Source organism: Pecten maximus, chromosome 4 (assembly GCF_902652985.1).
Source record: "Pecten maximus chromosome 4, xPecMax1.1, whole genome shotgun sequence".
NCBI classification, from domain to species: domain Eukaryota; kingdom Metazoa; phylum Mollusca; class Bivalvia; order Pectinida; family Pectinidae; genus Pecten; species Pecten maximus.
The window spans coordinates 24,957,462-24,973,846 of NC_047018.1; the positions used below are offsets into that span (position 1 = coordinate 24,957,462).

General features: G+C 38.8%; 1 protein-coding gene across 1 annotated transcript; it reads right to left on the reverse strand.

Annotated features, from left to right (window-relative positions):
- Positions 1–2,908: 2,908 nt before the first annotated feature.
- LOC117325592 (forkhead box protein D3-like) lies at positions 2,909–4,899 on the reverse strand. The gene has a single exon (XM_033881928.1). It carries the CDS (start codon positions 4,651–4,653, stop codon positions 4,003–4,005), a length of 651 nt encoding a protein of 216 aa, XP_033737819.1. The 5' UTR covers positions 4,654–4,899; the 3' UTR covers positions 2,909–4,002.
- Between the last annotated feature and the right edge of the window lie 11,486 nt (positions 4,900–16,385).

The following is a 16,385-nucleotide window of genomic DNA, read 5'->3' on the forward strand; positions in this document are numbered from 1 at the left end:
TACAGATAGACAGACCTGGTTCCAGTATACCCCTCCCTACAGACAGACAGACAGACCTGGTTCCAGTATACCCCTCCCTACAGACAGACAGACAGACATGGTTCCAGTATACCCCTCCCTACAGATAGACAGACCTGGTTCCAGTATACCCCTCCCTACAGACAGACAGACCTGGTTCCAGTATACCCCTCCCTACAGACAGATAGACCTGATTCCAGTATACCCCTCCCTACAGATAGACAGACCTGGTTCCAGTATACCCCTCCCTATAACTTCGTTGCAGGGGTATAAATACTAAATCTGTACTCAATATCAATGATAAAAAGAGTTACGAGGAAACTTCTATATAGCAAATCATTTTAACAAATGATTTACCACAATCAGAGACTTGTATATCAGTATATACATCTCTGCCACCATTACATCAAAAATTGTTGAAAATCTACCTCCAAGGCTTTTAGATTTATCCTAATCTTTTTCACTAATTTGTATATACATTTACTTCGAAGTCTTTACTCAGTTTCATGCATGTAACTGAAGATTTTGTCTTCGAGGAATTATGTAATACATGTATTGATGTCGGTAAAAGTACAGGTCTGGATCAGATTCCAGCTAGGTAAACGCTGTACCGGTAGTCCAGATTCCTATTACATTTCTAAATACATGTCCATTTCTAATTACATGTCCGTTTCTGATTACACGTCCATTTAAAATTACATGTCCATGTCTAATTACACGTCCATTTATAATTACACGTCCATTTCTAATTACACGTCCATTTCTAATTACACGTCCATTTCTATTACACGTCCATTTCTAAATACACATCCATGTATAATTACACGTCCATTTCTAAATACACGTCCATGTATAATTACACGTCCATTTCTAATTACACGTCCATTTCTAATTACATGTCCATGTATAATTACACGTCCATTTCTAAATACACGTCCATGTATAATTACACGTCCATTTCTAATTACACGTCCATTTCTAATTACACGTCCATGTCTAATTACATGTCCATGTCTAATTACACGTCCATTTATAATTACATGTCCATTTATAATTACACGTCCATTTATAATTACATGTCCATTTATAATTACACGTCCATTTATAATTACACGTCCATGTCTAATTACATGTCCATTTATAATAACATTACCATTTCTAATTACACGTCCATTTCTAATTACACGTCCATTTATAATTACATGTCCATTTCTGAAGTTACTGGTGATTTCAAAACTGCTAATGTAATTCCTCTTTTCAAAGGGAAAGAAAAGCTTTAGGCGGAAAATAACCGTCCAGTCAGCATTCGTAATGTTGTTTCTTAAACCTTCGAAAAAGCTGTTTATATTCAACTTGGAAATTACTTAAGTTTCGTATAATTTATTGTATGGACACTCAACTGACTCTTGTTTAATCTATTTATATCAAATCACGAGGTATTTACGGACATCGTTCTGTTACATCTTCAAAAACTCTTTGATACATTTAATCATTCCATTCTATGTGAAAAGATTGTCGGTGTGGAGTCCTACAAATGGTTTGATTTTTGTTTTGTCTTTCAGAGATAAATGTAAACAAAACTTCAAAATTATACTTGTCTGAAAATCATAGCGCTTAAAAATGAATTGTAAGAAAAGAATCTACATCATTTTAAAATTAAATAGTTATAAACAATTCTTGCAGTAATGAAAATAAAGTTTGAATTGAATAGAAAGAGGTCCTATCCTTGTTTCAAGCAGACGAAAAATAGGCACTTTGTCGTTTGCAGAGACCAACCAACCAATTGTTTTCCCATAGACCTTAGTGTTAACGTTTTGGATTATTTCATTCAAATTCTTGAATTGAATATGACGATTATGGTTTATAACAAAAGTTTAGGGTCTGATATACACTGTAACACCTAATCAATAAAAAAAATTTGGGTCCTTCAGCTCAAATTTTCTCCAGGGTAGCCATTTTGAAAATAGGTGAATTTCGCAGTAAACATTCTCAAAAATCTTAAATGTTTACCTGTTTACTGTTATTACGTGAACTTTTGGGAAAAAACCAATCGGACTTAAGAAATTTATATCAACATTTCTTATTGATAGTTACCTATCAGGCTACATATCTATTTTCTCACTTCATAACATACTGGCCAATCAGTGGCTGCCAGACATTTTATCCTTGGCTCAACGTTCTATACACAGGGGCTGTTTCAAAAATATATTTTTTTCAATTGGTTGGTTGTTCCCTTTGCAACCTACAACTTATACCGCCATCGTGATCCAGCTGTAGCCGATTCCTTCGGAATTTCACAGAGTGTAGGTGCGCAATGTCCGTGCCGTATTGTCTTATCATATACAGTTATAATGAACTTAAGGTACTTTTGAATTATTTTCTCCTCGATTTTGTTCGCTGTTGTCCTTATCGAGACATCCGCCAGCTCCCGGTATAATCTGGCTGTTCTATTAATCCGACAGCTGTTCAAAACATGCGACAATCTATATTTGAAACGGTTTATGAAACGCCGTAGTTACCAGGTGTAAATAAAAGGATTCGCCGTAGTAACCAATGGTAAATAAAACGATTGTTACTTCCTGATCCTATATCGAAGTGTATTTACATGGGAGTAACTACATAATTTTACTTCTTGTAAGTATATGTAATTACCCCAATGTAAATGAAAAATCCTTGACCATCAAACCCCTGTGCGTGGACCTACAAATGTAAATCTGTAATAACCATACCCCTGTGTGTGAACCTACAAATGTAAATCTGTGATAACCATACCCCTGTGTGTGGACCTACAAATGTACATCTGTAATAACCATACCCCTGTGCTCAGTCCCACATCTGTGAAATTCGACAAGTTGTAAAACATAATTAAAATTGAAAACAAACATACATATTTACAAATATATAAAAAGCCATTTTATTTGTTTGGTATCCACTTTGGCATTCGTTCATTTTGCATTATGTACATAAAAATCGCGTTAAATGAAGAGAATGAAGATTAAAAATAAAAGAAATGTTTTTTTTTTAAACTCATAAAATACAAATAAGAAAATAGCACCGTTTTGTGCAGGAGAACAGTACCAAAGGCACCAACAGCCTGTCTTACAATGTCTTTCCGCGGAGTATAAAACCGTGTGGTCATTTTCATATAAATATAAAATATTAAAATCATGCATGTATTACTGAAAATTATCAAATGTTCTGTCACAACTGACCACGGTCAACTTCGTCTACTCCGAAAGTCACTAATGAGGGGTGGAAAATGACCAAGGGGGCATGAATCCTGATCCTGGGGCACGGGTCATCGGGAAGTTCTTGTCGTTTGGGGCGGGACTGGCCAGTCCATGGAATGGGTACGGCTGCTGAGACTTGAATGGAACCCCTGGATCCATGTACGGCGAGTTCCACATATTTGTCGCGTTACCTAGAGGACTCAGACTTTCACTTTTAATTCCGGGAGTATGCGCCATGTTGAGATTCGGCATATGTAAACCCTGGAACTGGTGCAAGCTGCTCTGATTCCAGAACCCAGTCACTCCGTTCATGTACGATTGGTACTTACTTATCCCGTCTGAAGAAGTTTGGCCGTCATTGGATGGTGACGTCATTTGAGACGGCGGAGACGTAGCACATGCATCGTCGTAGGATGGGGGACTCTTGGCAGAGTGTGCCATCGGTGTCGTCTGCACATTGTCGTTTACAAACGGATTCCACAGACCATTGTTAGATCGTTCCTCAGCGGATGTAGCATATTCGTGTTGGACATTGTAATTATGGCCAAACGTGTTGTCGGTAGGATGCAGCTGCGCCATTTTGTTTTCCAAGCAGCTGAGACCCGCGTGATGACGTTGGGGCTGTAGAAACACATCCGGAGACCCTAACGAACTGGGGGCCGATGAATGGCGGGCCTTTTTACGAACACCGTCCTTAAAACGGTACCTCCTCCTCAGGAAACTCCCGTGATCAAACATGTCCTCATAGTCCGCGTCAATAGCCCACTCGTGCCCCTTTCATTCCTGGGCGACGAGGAAGCTTCACGAAACAGTCATTGAGTGCCAAGTTGTGACGTATTGAGCCTTTCCAGCCCTTTTGGTTAGGGTGGTCCCTAAAGTAAGGGAATTTGTCCGTTATGAACTTGTAAATGTCATTGAGAGTAAGTTTGCGTTCCACATTATTACATATGGCCATGCTGATGAGGGCGATATAACTGTATGGAGGTTTACCTTTAGGTATCGGGCGTTTCCGTTTCCGGTGTCCCGTCGGTTTGATATCGCAGTTTTCTTCGTCGCTGTGATACCGTCGTGCGGGGGGAGTCTGGTCAATTATACCACTGTCCAGCTCCACTCCTTCCTCCTCCCCACTCTCACACAAAGCCGTGTCGTTTTTAGCGTCACCGCCGTGCCCGCTGTCTGGAGAAGAATCTCCGGGTCCACAGGTTTTAGCATTCACATTGAACATGTCAGTCTTCTGATAGAAATCATTTAGCATGCTGATATCCGCGGGGGTCGGGATGTCCCCAATACCCCCGGGCACATGCGGGATGGTCGGTGTTGATGTCTGTTGGTATGATGGTAGATCACGGTAATATCCTCCAGGAAACACTTTGTAATCCATATGGGAAAATGATAAGTCCGACATTTTGTAAACTTCAACAACTTCAAAGTTCACACACAAACGCTATATGTAGATTGCGATGTTTCTTTTATAAAAGTTTGTTTTAGGTATAAAACAACTTGCTCGGTCCAAGTACGATGTAAACCACCGTAAGAAAATATAAAAATGGTGTAAAACCACAAGTCCATAGCACTATAATAGATAAAATCATGGACGCGAGTTACTCACATCAGATCGGATTTCGTCCTGTCTGTCGCATGGACTCTTTGAGCAAGGCTGTGACGTCACTTGAGCGACACCCGCTCCACGGACCGCACGAGCGACTACGTAACTCGCGAAACAATCGGTATACATTTAATGAGATAAGTAACAACACCGACAGTAGGATTATCTTAATCCTCCCAGTGTCAACATAATTATGTGAGTTTTGACGAAAAAAAAGTCTAATTTATACTAAAGACTGAAATGACAGATAAACCATGTAAAATTTTAAAAATCAATTTATAAAAAAAAAAAAAAAATCTACTACAGATTCAGTTATGAGGACATATTGAGGTACATGTTTGGTCCGCAATTTGAAAAAAAAAGGAAATTGGGAAATTTATTATAAGCCAAATCTCAAAACTTATGAGTTGCAGCGCTAGTATCACCGGTAAAAAAATATTGGATTTATGTGATATATAAAAGATAAAAAAGATAAAAAAAAAAAAAAAAAAAAAAAAAAACAACGGAGTACGTAATGCCTGGATTGTGTCGTCCATCATCGATTCGTATCAATGATACATTTTGTATGTCAATGTGGATCAAACCAACATTGTAAAAATTGGGTGGCTAAACAGGCTTGGCCGAGCACCGGTAGGCGCAGCGTAATTTTGATACCAGGACCTTTTTGGCGTTAGTAAAACAACGGTTATTAGACATTTTTAAGCAAGATTGTGAGTCTTTCTTTTTAACCTCGTCCAAATGCACATTGTATAAACATATTATTGATTATGTATGTCTGCAACCTTACTTAGTAAACCTTTTCCTGTTAAATATAAAAAGGCAATTGTCAAAATACGTTTGTCTTCACATAACCTGTTAATAGAAACTGGACGGCATAGAAAAATTCCTCACAGTTTAAGATTCTGTTCTTTCTATTAAAATGACGTAGAAGATTAATACCATGTCATTTTAAAATGTCCCTCCTTTAACGGTCTCAGAATAAAATAATATAATTATATCATGCCTCTCTATCGGGTTAATCCCTCTGTCTATAAGTTAATCAATTTACTATCAACGGGTAATGTTAAAGAATTAAGTAATCTGGGCAAGTTTTTATACCAAGCATCGCTACTACGTTATACTCTGATGGCTTCTAGTAACTAGTAGTTTGATCAATACTTTTCATTAACCTTATTGAATCATATATATTTTTGGCGCAGCGGTATAAGCTGAGCTGTGGGTATTTCTGGCTAGGCAATTGGGTGCCGTAGATCGTGAGTTCGAGGCCCGGTCAGGGCACGAGTCAAAAAGTTGTCTTCCTTCGTCATTTGTGTTACTATGTTATATATAAATTGAACATACCTGTACAGTATTTACTGAGTGTATCGTACACCACACACCTGTACAGTATTTACTCAGTGTATCGGACACCGAATACCTGTACAGTATTTACTGAGTGTATCGTACACCACACACCTGTACAGTATTTACTCAGTGTATTGTACACCACACACCTGTACAGTATTTACTCAGTGTATCGTACACCACACACCCGTACAGTATTTACTCAGTGTATCGTACACCACACACCTGTACAGTATTTACTGTGTGTATCGTACACCACACACCTGTACAGTATTTACTCAGTGTATCGTACACCACACACCTGTACAGTATTTACTCAGTGTATCGTACACCACACACCTGTACAGTATTTACTCAGTGTATCGTACAGCACACACCTTTACAGTATTTACTGAGCGTATCGTACACCACACACCTGTACAGTATTTACTCAGTGTATCGTACACCACACACCTGTACAGTATTTACTGAGTGTATCGTACACAACACACCTGTACAGTATTTACTGAGTGTATCGTACACAACACACCTGTACAGTATTCACTGAGTGTATCGTACACCACACACCTTTACATTATTTACTGAGCGTATCGTACACCACACACCTGTACAGTATTTACTGAGTGTATCGTACACAACACACCTGTACAGTATTTACTGAGTGTATCGTACACCACACACCTGTACAGTATTTACTGAGCGTATCGTACACCACACACCTGTACAGTATTTACTGAGTGTATCGTACACCACACACCTGTACAGTATTTACTGAGTGTATCGTACACCACACACCTGTACAGTATTTACTCAGTGTATCGTACACCACACCCCTGTACAGTATTTACTCAGTGTATCGTACACCACACACCTGTACAGTATTTACTCAGTGTATCGTACACCACACACCTGTACAGTATTTACTCAGTGTATCGTACACCACACACCTGTACAGTATTTACTGAGTGTATCGTACACAACACACCTGTACAGTATTTACTCAGTGTATCGTACACCACACACCTGTACAGTATTTACTCAGTGTATCGTACACCACACACCTGTACAGTATTTACTGAGTGTATCGTACACCACACACCTGTACAGTATTTACTGAGTGTATCGTACACCACACACCTGTACAGTATTTACTCAGCGTATCGTACACCACACACATGTACAGTATTTACTCAGCGTATCGTTCACCAAACACCTGTACAGTATTTACTGTGTGTATCGTACACCACACACCGTGTAACATTACAGAACGGACGTCACACGACGGGTTACATTACAGAACGGACGTTACACGACGGTAATATTACAGAACGGACGTCACACGACGGGTAACATTACAGAACGGAGTCACATGATGGGTAACATTACAGAACGGTCGTCACACGACGGGTTACATTACAGAACGGACGTTACACGACGGGTAACATTACAGAACGGACGTAACACGACGGTAACTTCACAGAACGGAGTCACACGACGGGTAACATTACAGAACGGACGTCACACGAAGGGTAACATTACAGAACGCACGTCACACGACGGGTAACATTACAGAACGGACGTAACACGACGGGTAACATTACAGAACGGACGTCACACGACGGGTAACTTCACAGAACGGAGTCACACGATGGGTAACATTACAGAACGGGCGTCACACGACGGGTAACATTACAGAACGGACGTCACACGACGGGTAACATTACAGAACGGACGTCACACGACGGTTCACATTACAGAACGGACGTAACACGACGGGTAACATTACAGAACGGACGTCACACGACGGGTAACTTCACAGAACGGAGTCACACGATGGGTAACATTACAGAACGGGCGTCACACGACGGGTAACATTACAGAACGGACGTCACACGACGGGTAACATTACAGAACGGACGTCACACGACGGGTAACTTCACAGAACGGAGTCACACGATGGGTAACATTACAGAACGGACGTCACACGACGGGTAACATTACAGAACGGACGTCACACGACAGGTTACACTACAGAACGGACGTCACACGACGGGTGACATTACAGAACGGACGTCACTCGACGGGTGACATTACAGAACGGACGTCACACGACGGGTGACATTACAGAACGGACGTCACACGACGGGTGACATTACAGAACGGACGTCACTCGACGGGTGACATTACAGAACGGACGTCACACAACGGGTGACATTACAGAACGGACGTCACACGACGGGTGACATTACAGAACGGACGTCACACGACGGAAGATAGACTACTGGTAATACAGGGTGGACATCATACCACCGGTATCGGAGTCAAATAGACAGGTGACATATAAAAATATACAAACAGGTGACATGAAAAAATGTTTAACCCTTTTTTTAAAAAAATTAGAGATTTTTGTGCCATGAAAGATTACTGTTATTTTCTAAAAACCATTGGCTATGAACAAACTGTAGTTACCGTCTCTTTGAGATACAGTGTATGTTGTGTAGCCCTTTTATGGACCCTAAAGTAAATTATACTCTAATTACATTTCATTTCAGAGGGTGAGGTTAGTCCCGGGGTTGCAAAAAAATATTATCATATATCTTCAAATTTATATTCAAAATTTCAATTACAATGTAAAACTACAAATTAGATTGTCCTCGACACCTTATTAACAACCAATGTTTATATTTGCAGAAGATCTAATAAGTTTAATGATTTTGAAGGCTTCGGCTTTGTAATAAATCGATCGGAACAAATCCCCTTTGGTCAGTCCTGACTCGTTAGTGGTCATTGTACTGGTCAGTGACGGTGACGTTGAGTTAACTCTGTAAAAACAATCGATGTAGGTGTTGTTGTAGTAGGTATCGGTCAGCTTGTGTCCACAAGCCAGTCTGTCTGACCTACAACAAGCTACCGTAATTATTATATATTGGTCTAGGTTAAATGGTATAGCTGGAGGTATTACATAGTTATAACTGGGCTCCAGATATGTTTATCCCACACCTCCTAAAAATATAATGAATTTGAATTTGTGGACAGTGAAGATGGTATGAAAATTAATTAAATGGGATTTTTTCTACCAACAAACTATCTATTACACTATTTTCATTTATAATTGAAAAACCTGTACAAATGTTAATGTTCGAGATTTTTTTGGTTCCATTAAATCAAATTGATTTTTGTTTGTTTTTTATTATCATTATCAGAGACCTATATACTAATAATTTAGTATATAGGTCTCTGTCATTATTAGATATGGACTTGTTAACCTTAAAGGACTTTAGGGACCTTAAACAAACTCGGTAACCATGTGCACCATTCCTGTTCTGTTCAATAGTTTTGGGGTATTTTCGTGCGTAATTCTAATATATTAATTATAGTATATCCAATATAATTTTCCACAATATCTAGTACAAACATTCCATTACGTGACCTATGGGTTACAAAGATAAGTCCGTGGCGTTAACGTTACTAACAGCATTTTATTTTTTTATCGCGCCTATATGTAGGACGAAGACATGAACGGCAAGTTGGACATCCAAGAACAAATTAATCAGTAGAACATCACATGTCAACAAAATGCCGACACGGATGCGTACGCGGATTCATACAGTTTGCAAACAAAACATTTTTCATACCCCGATGAAACTAAAAAAAAAATTGACATCAATGCTTAGGACTAAATGAAAAGAAATTGCGAAATGAGCTGTGGAAGGAAATGAAAGTGAGTGGTTGTGACGTCACATCCCGTAGATAGGTTAAGCTCTGCTTAAACTCCTTCCCACGCTGGACCGTCATTGAGACGACTATATACTTTATACAGTATTTGACGTCATCATACAGGGACTTGATAGTCTTAATCATATAATTGTTCATTCCGAGACTTCCAGTTTTATCCATAGAAGATCACGGTCTACCGTGCCGAACGTTTTTTTGTTCAGATCTATAAAGCAGGTATAAATAGACTGTTTTGATAATGTCCAATAATATAATGTATTACGTAAATATCATCTTGACATCTTCTGTTTTTCCGGAATCCGTTCTGTTCGCCTTCAATTAGATTGTTCGCCCCTGGCTACGTAGAAAGCAATCGGGAACCGTCGGCACTTTCCGTAAACGACTATTTTCTCGTTTACGGAAAGTGCCGACGGTTCCCGATTGCGTAGAAAGGTGACGTCACAGTATATTTATACGGGGTTGACAATAAAAAGAGAGAGGTATTCCGGGGTCAGTAGATTTCAGTTTAATGATTGGGTTTATCATTTCTTATAAAACAGTCACTGATTATATCGAATAGCATTCTCGTACACGCGTTATCTTTTAAAGTGATACCGTCCAGCCCCGCTCGCCAACTTCCTTTTAAGTCATTGTAATAGGTTGGTTAAAGACTGCAGTACACACGCGATGAATAAAGAATTTTCGAGGCTAGTTTCATTATACAAACCGCTATAATTCCTTTTCCGTTTATATAATACACTTGGAATATCGTTACAAATGTTACCGTTGTCATCTACAACCTTCATCGGGTTAAAATCTTGCGTATATTTTCCGCCTAAAATCACGAGAATCACTACTTTTGAGTTTTTTCGTCAGATTTTGTTGTTGGGTTTAGTTGGTAGATGCATTTGTATTTCCGATGTAGTTTATCGAATACACACGTACTTCCCTTTTCATGAAAACACATTTACTTGAGCATTCGGTTTTGGTTTCCATTTCCTGTATCAATACAGTTCCGTTCCTTTTTGTATATGTATTTTGATCAGATTGAATTCATTGGTGAATGGAAATATCCATCGTCTACGAGAGGAGAGACTTGTAACATTAAGATTTTCTGCCAAAAAAAAGTTTCATTGTTGCTTTTAATCAAATAATAAATTATTTCCACGAACAGCTTTGTCGATTGCCGTGTTACTGATTCATGACGGTTACCACACTGCGTCCACCCTTTATTTTGGTGGAAAATGATAAGACCAAAATTTTCGATGCTGGTTTATCACCAGAGGAAATACTTCAATCTTTAAGACTTGACGTGAACCCTGAATTATTTCCAGTACTCAATTTGAAAACACACCATTTTTTAAAACAAAAAGTGGAGTTTGCGAACCCATCATGAGCATAGCGACTGTTCGTTTAAAAGAAATCACGATTTTCACCTGTCGCGCCACGACGATGACGTCCAAGATCTGTGACGTCACAAGTCCAACGCGGTCAAATCAGCCATATCATATTTAACCATAAGGAAATGTTGATGATGAAATATTGGTTGAAATTAATTTAATGTCAGTGTATTAAGACATGGTGAATTGTTATCATATAAATTATAATTGGCGTTATCCAGTTAGATTTGCTGTCTTCCGTTTTTTGGTAGTGTCTGGTTAACTCATTATGTTGATAATGAAAGAGTATTTTTACATTGCTTTAAACAGAGTTAGGTAGATGTTTTTATTCAAGCAGAAAATGAATTTATTGAAAGGTTTTCTAAATGTTATTTTATATAAATGCATTGTAAACAAATTAACATTGCAATTGATGGGTATAGGGAAGTTAATTAGGAATTTTATCGCATTAGCGTTATGTAGAAAAAGGCCGGTATCGTAATATCACAAGGCCGGTATCGTAATATCACAAGGGCGGTATCGAAATATCACAAGGGCGGTATTGTAATATCACAAGGGCGGTATCGTAATATCACAAGGGCGGTATCGTAATATCACAAGGCCGGTATCGTAATATCACAAGGCCGGTATCGTAATATCACAAGGCCGGTATCGTAATATCACAAGGGCGGTATCGTAATATCACAAGGGCGGTATCGTAATATCACAAGGGCGGTATCGTGATATCACAAGGCCGGTATCGTAATATCACAAGGGCGGTATTGTAATATCACAAGGGCGGTATCGTAATATCACAAGGGCGGTATCGTAATATCACAAGGCCGGTATCGTAATATCACAAGGCCGGTATCGTAATATCACAAGGGCGGTATCGTAATATCACAAGGGCGGTATTGTAATATCACAAGGGCGGTATCGTAATATCACAAGGCCGGTATCGTAATATCACAAGGGCGGTATCGTAATATCACAAGGGCGGTATCGTAATATCACAAGGCCGGTATCGTAATATCACAAGGGCGGTATCGTAATATCACAAGGGCGGTATCGTAATATCACAAGGGCGGTATCGTAATATCACAAGGCCGGTATCGTAATATCACAAGGGCGGTATCGTAATATCACAAGGGCGGTATCGTAATATCACAAGGGCGGTATTGTAATATCACAAGGGCGGTATCGTAATATCACAAGGGCGGTATCGTAATATCACAAGGCCGGTATCGTAATATCACAAGGGCGAATAGGTTATGTCGTTATTGTTACCTAAACCAAGTAGAGGACGAGTTCTATTTAGTTCTTATTTGTCCACTATATGTTGATATTCGTAAAAGTATCTTTAGAAATATTACTGGATCCGTCCTTTATACAAACTTATCAAACTGCTGTCTGTATGTAATCTTGGAAAGTTTTTGCAATCAAGCTGGTTAATACGGCTGAGATTCCAACCTTTGGTATAGATCAGTATCATATTTGTATGTGTTTATCTCCAGTTATAACTATTGTTTGGCACATCCTGAACAATTCTTACAAATTGTTTATTTGCTGTTGAAATAATGTTTCTATATACTTATCTTCAGTTATACTAATTGCTTTGTCCATCACCTGGCTACTCTTATAAATTATGTATGCTGTTTAAATGAATGTCTATGTTCTTACCACCAGTTACGCCTATTGGTTTGTATATCTTGCAAAGCGTCAAGTTGAATAAACTATTGAACCAAAAAGAGCGAGAGATGCCGTGTTATTATGGGGCATACCATGTATGTAATTAAACAACGATTCCCTCCTTTTTATTGATATATTTAAAGATGTTTATAAGTTTGTGTCGAGGAGGAAAGCACGTGTTGCGTGTGATGCTGGAACACCCATTTAGAGATTATAGAGTACTGTATAGTGGTGTGACTATTGGTTACAGTACGGTAGGTAGATATTATAGAGGTACTGTATAGTGGTGTGACTATTGGTTACAGTACGGTAGGTAGATTATAGAGTACTGTACAGTGGTGTGACTATTGGTTACAGTACGGTAGGTAGATATTATAGGGTACTGTATAGTGGTGTGACTATTGGTTACAGTACTGTAGGTAGATATTATAGAGTACTGTATAGTGGTGTGACTATTGGTTACAGTACGGTAGGTAGAGATTATAGAGTACTGTATAGTGGTGTGACTATTGGTTACAGTACGGTAGGTAGATTATAGGGTACTGTACAGTGGTGTGACTATTGGTTACAGTACGGTAGGTATTATAGAGTACTGTATAGTGGTGTGACTATTGGTTACAGTACGGTAGGTAGATATTATAGAGTACTGTATAGTGGTGTGACTATTGGTTACAGTACGGTAGGTAGATATTATAGAGTACTGTATAGTGGTGTGACTATTGGTTACAGTACGGTAGGTAGATATTATAGAGTACTGTATAGTGGTGTGACTATTGGTTACAGTACGGTAGGTAGATTATAGAGTACTGTATAGTGGTGTGACTATTGGTTACAGTACGGTAGGTAGATATTATAGAGTACTGTATAGTGGTGTGACTATTGGTTACAGTACGGTAGGTAGATATTATAGAGTACTGTATAGTGGTGTGACTATTGGTTACAGTACGGTAGGTAGATATTATAGAGTACTGTATAGTGGTGTGACTATTGGTTACAGTACGGTAGGTAGATATTATAGAGTACTGTATAGTGGTGTGACTATTGGTTACAGTACGGTAGGTAGATATTATAGAGTACTGTATAGTGGTGTGACTATTGGTTATAGTACGGTAGGTAGATATAGAGTACTGTATAGTGGTGTGACTATTGGTTACAGTACGGTAGGTAGATTATAGAGTACTGTACAGTGGTGTGACTATTGGTTACAGTACGGTAGGTAGATATTATAGAGTACTGTATAGTGGTGTGACTTGGTTACAGTACGGTAGGTAGATTATAGGGTACTGTACAGTGGTGTGACTATTGGTTACAGTACGGTAGGTAGATATTATAGGGTACTGTATAGTGGTGTGACTATTGGTTACAGTACGGTAGGTAGGTATTATAGAGTACTGTAAAGTGATGTGACTATTGGTTACAGTACGGTAGGTAGGTATTATAGAGTACTGTATAGTGGTGTGACTATTGGTTACAATACGGTAGGTAGATTATAGAGTACTGTATAGTGCTGTGACTATTGGTTACAGTACGGTAGGTAGATTATAGAGTACTGTATAGTGGTGTGACTATTGGTTACAGTACGGTAGGTAGATTATAGAGTACTGTATAGTGGTGTGACTATTGGTTACAGTACGGTAGGTAGATATTATAGAGTACTGTATAGTGGTGTGACTATTGGTTACAGTACGGTAGGTAGATTATAGAGTACTGTATAGTGGTGTGACTATTGGTTACAGTACGGTAGGTAGATATTATAGAGTACTGTATAGTGATGTGACTTGGTTACAGTACGGTAGGTAGATATTATAGGGTACTGTATAGTGGTGTGACTATTGGTTACATTACGGTAGGTAGATATTATAGAGTACTGTATAGTGATGTGACTTGGTTACAGTACGGTAGGTAGATATTATAGGGTACTGTATAGTGGTGTGACTATTGGTTACAGTACGGTAGGTAGATATTATAGAGTACTGTATAGTGGTGTGACTATTGGTTATAGTACGGTAGGTAGAGATTATAGAGTACTGTATAGTGGTGTGACTATTGGTTACAGTACGGTAGGTAGATATTATAGAGTACTGTATAGTGGTGTGACTATTGGTTACAGTACGGTAGGTAGATTATAGAGTACTGTATAGTGGTGTGACTATTGGTTACAGTACTGGTAGGTAGATATTATAGAGTACTGTATAGTGGTGTGACTATTGGTTACAGTACGGTAGGTAGATATTATAGAGTACTGTATAGTGGTGTGACTATTGGTTACAGTACGGTAGGTAGATATTATAGAGTACTGTATAGTGGTGTGACTATTGGTTACAGTACGGTAGGTAGATATTATAGAGTACTGTATAGTGGTGTGACTATTGGTTACAGTACGGTAGGTAGATATTATAGAGTACTGTATAGTGGTGTGACTATTGGTTACAGTACGGTAGGTAGATATATAGAGTACTGTATAGTGGTGTGACTATTGGTTACAGTACGGTAGGTAGATATTATAGAGTACTGTATAGTGGTGTGACTATTGGTTACAGTACGGTAGGTAGATATTATAGAGTACTGTATAGTGGTGTGACTATTGGTTACAGTACGGTAGGTAGATATTATAGAGTACTGTATAGTGGTGTGACTATTGGTTACAGTACGGTAGGTAGATATTATAGAGTACTGTATAGTGGTGTGACTATTGGTTACAGTATGGTAGGTAGATATTATAGAGTACTGTATAGTGGTGTGACTATTGGTTACAGTACGGTAGGTAGATATTATAGAGTACTGTATAGTGGTGTGACTATTGGTTACAGTACGGTAGGTAGATTATAGAGTACTGTATAGTGGTGTGACTATTGGTTACAGTACGTAGGTAGATATAGAGTACTGTATAGTGGTGTGACTATTGGTTACAGTACGGTAGGTATTATAGAGTACTGTATAGTGGTGTGACTATTGGTTACAGTACGGTAGGTAGGTATTATAGAGTACTGTATAGTGGTGTGACTATTGGTTACAGTACGGTAGGTAGGTATTATAGAGTACTGTATAGTGGTGTGACTATTGGTTACAGTACGGTAGGTAGATATTATAGAGTACTGTATAGTGGTGTGACTATTGGTTACAGTACGGTAGGTAGGTATTATAGAGTACTGTATAGTGGTGTGACTATTGGTTACAGTACGGTAGGTATATTATAGAGTACTGTACAGTGATGTGACTAGAGGGAAGTGATGGATTGTGTTAGGTGATGTATGAACTGATACGGGATGACAGTTACTACTAGTAACTGTGTAGTTTACCAAAGCCGCGCATGCCATCCCCAGATGTAAAGACTGGTGCTAATTGTAGCGTGTGTAAAACACATGTCCGTATACAGAGACAGTGCTGTCGTCATAGCCATCTGTC